General features: G+C 36.2%; 1 protein-coding gene across 4 annotated transcripts; it reads right to left on the reverse strand.

Moving 5' to 3' along the window:
- Window positions 1–316: 316 nt before the first annotated feature.
- LOC120008469 (B2 protein) lies at window positions 317–3,172 on the reverse strand. 4 transcript variants are annotated; one of them, XM_038858793.1, is made up of 6 exons: window positions 3,005–3,172; window positions 1,687–2,252; window positions 1,285–1,385; window positions 1,039–1,122; window positions 847–957; window positions 317–736 (listed from the first exon to the last, which is right to left on the reverse strand). In XM_038858793.1, the coding sequence occupies exons 2-6, from the start codon at window positions 2,249–2,251 to the stop codon at window positions 686–688; spliced, it is 912 nt and encodes a 303-aa protein (XP_038714721.1). In that variant the 5' UTR covers window position 2,252; window positions 3,005–3,172; the 3' UTR covers window positions 317–685. The 4 variants fall into 4 exon arrangements, with proteins under 4 accessions (XP_038714721.1, XP_038714720.1, XP_038714723.1 ...); XM_038858792.1 differs by having other exon boundaries at window positions 1,687–2,262; XM_038858795.1 differs by having other exon boundaries at window positions 1,687–2,262; window positions 3,022–3,163.
- Window positions 3,173–3,411: the final 239 nt, after the last annotated feature.

Genomic DNA, 3,411 nt, shown 5'->3' on the forward strand with positions numbered 1-3,411 from the left:
CATATTTTTGGTGCCAACAATTAGTAAGATTTTATTGGCTCAAAATATATTGACAATAGGTAAGGCTTGAAAGAACTTTTCACACGCACATTCAAAATTTATACATTTTGAAGTTTGTTTTAAAAAAATGATAAAAGGCAATTTTGTTGTTTAAAACTCATCAATTTTATGATACTAAAATTAATAAAAGACCAATTGCATCGATATATTAAAACATGACTTAGGAATTTTGTCTTTTGTGATAATTAGCCTTATCTTTATAAATATTTATTTTTCTTATAACTATGATGTATTCAAATTCCATTGGACAATAAAATCAACTAAATGAAATACCAGCATTATAACAGAGATAAACACAGTACAAACAATGGACAAAAATGGGTAAGGAAGTCCGGTTACATGCACAAAATAGACACCATGAAGGTCTTCATCCTTTGATGAACCCAACTTTCAATAACTTACATATTACACAAGATTACAGCACTACAACACGTTACACACACACTCTCAACCATCTACAATGCACACATGTACTGATTTAATTGTTTCAAAAGCACTCTCTTCTCTCAAGATTATTCACCACAAACAACTTTAAACTTCAAGCTTGCGCTCTATGGAATTTCTTTCAATAGCAGGAAGGCAACAGTGGGAGATACACCACGTATCCCACCATTTTGCTGGCCATTCACTTCTCCGCAATGCCCGCTTGTTCACAAAGGTCCATTAGATTTAGGGTCTGCATTTCACATTAAACTCATTAGCATTCTTTTGCAAATTTATGCAGTAAAAAATTTAATGTGCGTTTGTGTGTGTGAGAGAGTTTTTCTATAAGATAACAAATTGCACCTCAGGAACTGTCAACTCAAGACGGAACTTTGGTCCATCATAATGATGCAATACAGGCCTAAAAGAATCTTCTTCCAGCGCCTTGCATAGTTTCCTGATCCGGATTCTTACCTACACGATAGAAACATGGTTGTAGAAAATCACAGGAGAAACATAGTTGTAGAAAATCGAAAATATCAATTCATGTATTACCTGAGCCGGAAACCTAGATTCGCCTTTACATTTTTTGTCCTCCCAAGCAGTAGGATCAATGTTAGAACCCCCAAAGCTTACAGCCTGTGAAAAAAATTGGATTATAAAAACTAAAGATATATAACTACAACACCGATAAAGAAAGAAGGAAAAGAAGAGCTTCCTTTTTTTCTCTTTTAAATAGAAGAGCTTAAGAGTACTACTGCAAGGCTAAAAGTTATACAATAGTTGAGTTAATGAACAAACCTCAAAAACTCCATGCAACTGGTGGGTAATGTAGTTATAGAGAAACAGAGGTAAGCCAGGTGTTATTGCCCGAACAGAATCCCTATACCTCGGCGGTAAACCTACCAAATGAGAGTAACAATCAATACATAAGAACAAACGACATTGTAGTGGGAGGCTAAATCCAAAATATGATCATGTCTAGGCTTTGAATTTTGTGTTGAACTGCCCATTTATAATACAATCATCACAACATTTCTAATAACCCTGATGGTTTAGATGCAGCAGAGTAGATATGCATATTGTGTGCACAACCAAGTACTCCATGTTAAAGATGACATCTAAACTAGAGGGACCAAACTAACATGAGTAACTAAGTAGACCATGATCAAGAATAAAGTGAAGGAAGGAAGCATTCATTACCAAATAGCTGGCGCTTTAGATCTTCTTGCATTGTATCGTTATTACAAACAAAGATGTATCCTCCAAGGACCTCATTCCGTGGGAGTGTCTCTGTTGCAGGCAAAGTCTTGTACCTTTTGTCAATAACATTTGTTGCATTGTTGTGTTCAATGTTGTTACTGTTGCTGTTGGGGTCTTTATTAGCGTGATTATTGCCCCTATACTTGTTAACAGTCAGGTTTCCTATATTGCTCCCAACGTTTTTTGGGTAGACTGCATTCATATTGTAGATACTGCTCCTGAGAGAACTTTTGCTTTCATTTTCCATCAGCTTGCTCTCCAAGTTCAACATGTTAAAGCTGAGGTTGATGCCTTCAAATTTGTTATCTTCCTGAGATGCAAACTTTTCCCTTGGCCTAATTTCTGAGAGACCCTGTGAAAGATCAAGGTTATTTATTCGTTCACCCTTCAATCTTGTCTGCTGGGCTAATTTCGAAGCAGCCATCAACCATTTGTGATCATCTGAGACTTTCGATTGTCCTCGAAGGTCATCACCCAGTTGCCAAAAGCTGTGCATGCTATCCATCCTGTAAAATTCTAATCAGAAGACACATAGAACCAATAAGAACGTACAGAGAGATGAGTGAAGCAATCCTTCTTTTTTATGAGGGCACATTTAGATAGATGAAAATATTACAGCATACTAGCATGTACCAGACTAATGAGAAAAATAAGGAAAAAAGCCATATGTAGCAGCAAGAACAACTCAAACAACATCGCTATAAAGACTGCTGGACACCGCTGCGGGCATTACAGCTCAAATCTGTAGAGATATATGAAACCCCAATGTAATGCCCCAATTCAATCTTGACTAACATTAAACCAGTATTTCAACCAGAAGCTGTTTTTGAATGCAAAATTAAGGCACACAACAACACCAAATTACTGGTAGACAAAGGCATGTCTCGAATGGAAAAAATAGATCCAAAACTAGCAAGAATGAAAACAACATAAAGAACTCATTTTCAATGTCATGAAAAAATCCAAGACCCCTTAAAAACTAATTTCACACACTCAATCGCTTCAAGCGACAGACAGACGGATAATAAAAACAATGTTCATTTTCTCCAATACTGAACAGGTATTCGAAAAAAAGCAAGTATACATCATAAGTCAACCTAATTCAGCAACACTAAGTCACTAACCACAATAGAAACTTGAAAAATGAACAATCGGAACCCGGAATCAACACCCAAAATGCAAACTAACTTGATACTATCTTATCTCATCAAATCAAGAACATCAAGTCGCAGATTCAGAAGGAAAAATAATGACGGACCTAATCAGTACGCAGACCTTGAACTCAGCCCGACAGAAGTTCAGTGTGGCTAGATCTGCAAAATTGGGAAAGTGATTAAGAAACCCTGGATTTGGGGATCCGAGAGTGGAGAGAGAGAGTGTAAACGAGCTTTTTGCCTTGCTTCGTTGACCCGACGAGCAGATATAGAAAGAGAGACGGTGAGGGAGGATATATGTATTAATTCGGTGTAAACTAAATACCCTTGTAACGTTCGAGTAATTGCACTCATGCCACTTTGGTTTAGATTTTTTTCCCTTTTTAATATATGATGGTAGTAGTAAATGATAGCATATATGACATCCGTTTGGTGCACAATTTTATCAATAGCATATATTACAGATAATAAATTATTGTAATAAATGGTAATATAAATGGTTACTGAAATG

The sequence above is a fragment of the Tripterygium wilfordii genome, chromosome 11 (genome assembly GCF_013401445.1).
Source record: "Tripterygium wilfordii isolate XIE 37 chromosome 11, ASM1340144v1, whole genome shotgun sequence".
Lineage (NCBI taxonomy): Eukaryota > Viridiplantae > Streptophyta > Magnoliopsida > Celastrales > Celastraceae > Tripterygium > Tripterygium wilfordii.

Bases quoted from the DNA above. Each gene is read 5' to 3' on its own strand.
- LOC120008469 (XM_038858793.1), bottom strand. From the start codon at position 2,251: ATGGATAGCATGCACAGCTTTTGGCAACTGGGTGATGACCTTCGAGGA. The intron at 1,386-1,686 runs GTAATGAATGCT...CTCATTTGGTAG, and splicing joins TCTAAAGCGCCAGCTATTTG to GTTTACCGCCGAGGTATAGG. The intron at 737-846 runs GTGCAATTTGTT...TGTGAAATGCAG, and splicing joins TTGAGTTGACAGTTCCTGAG to ACCCTAAATCTAATGGACCT.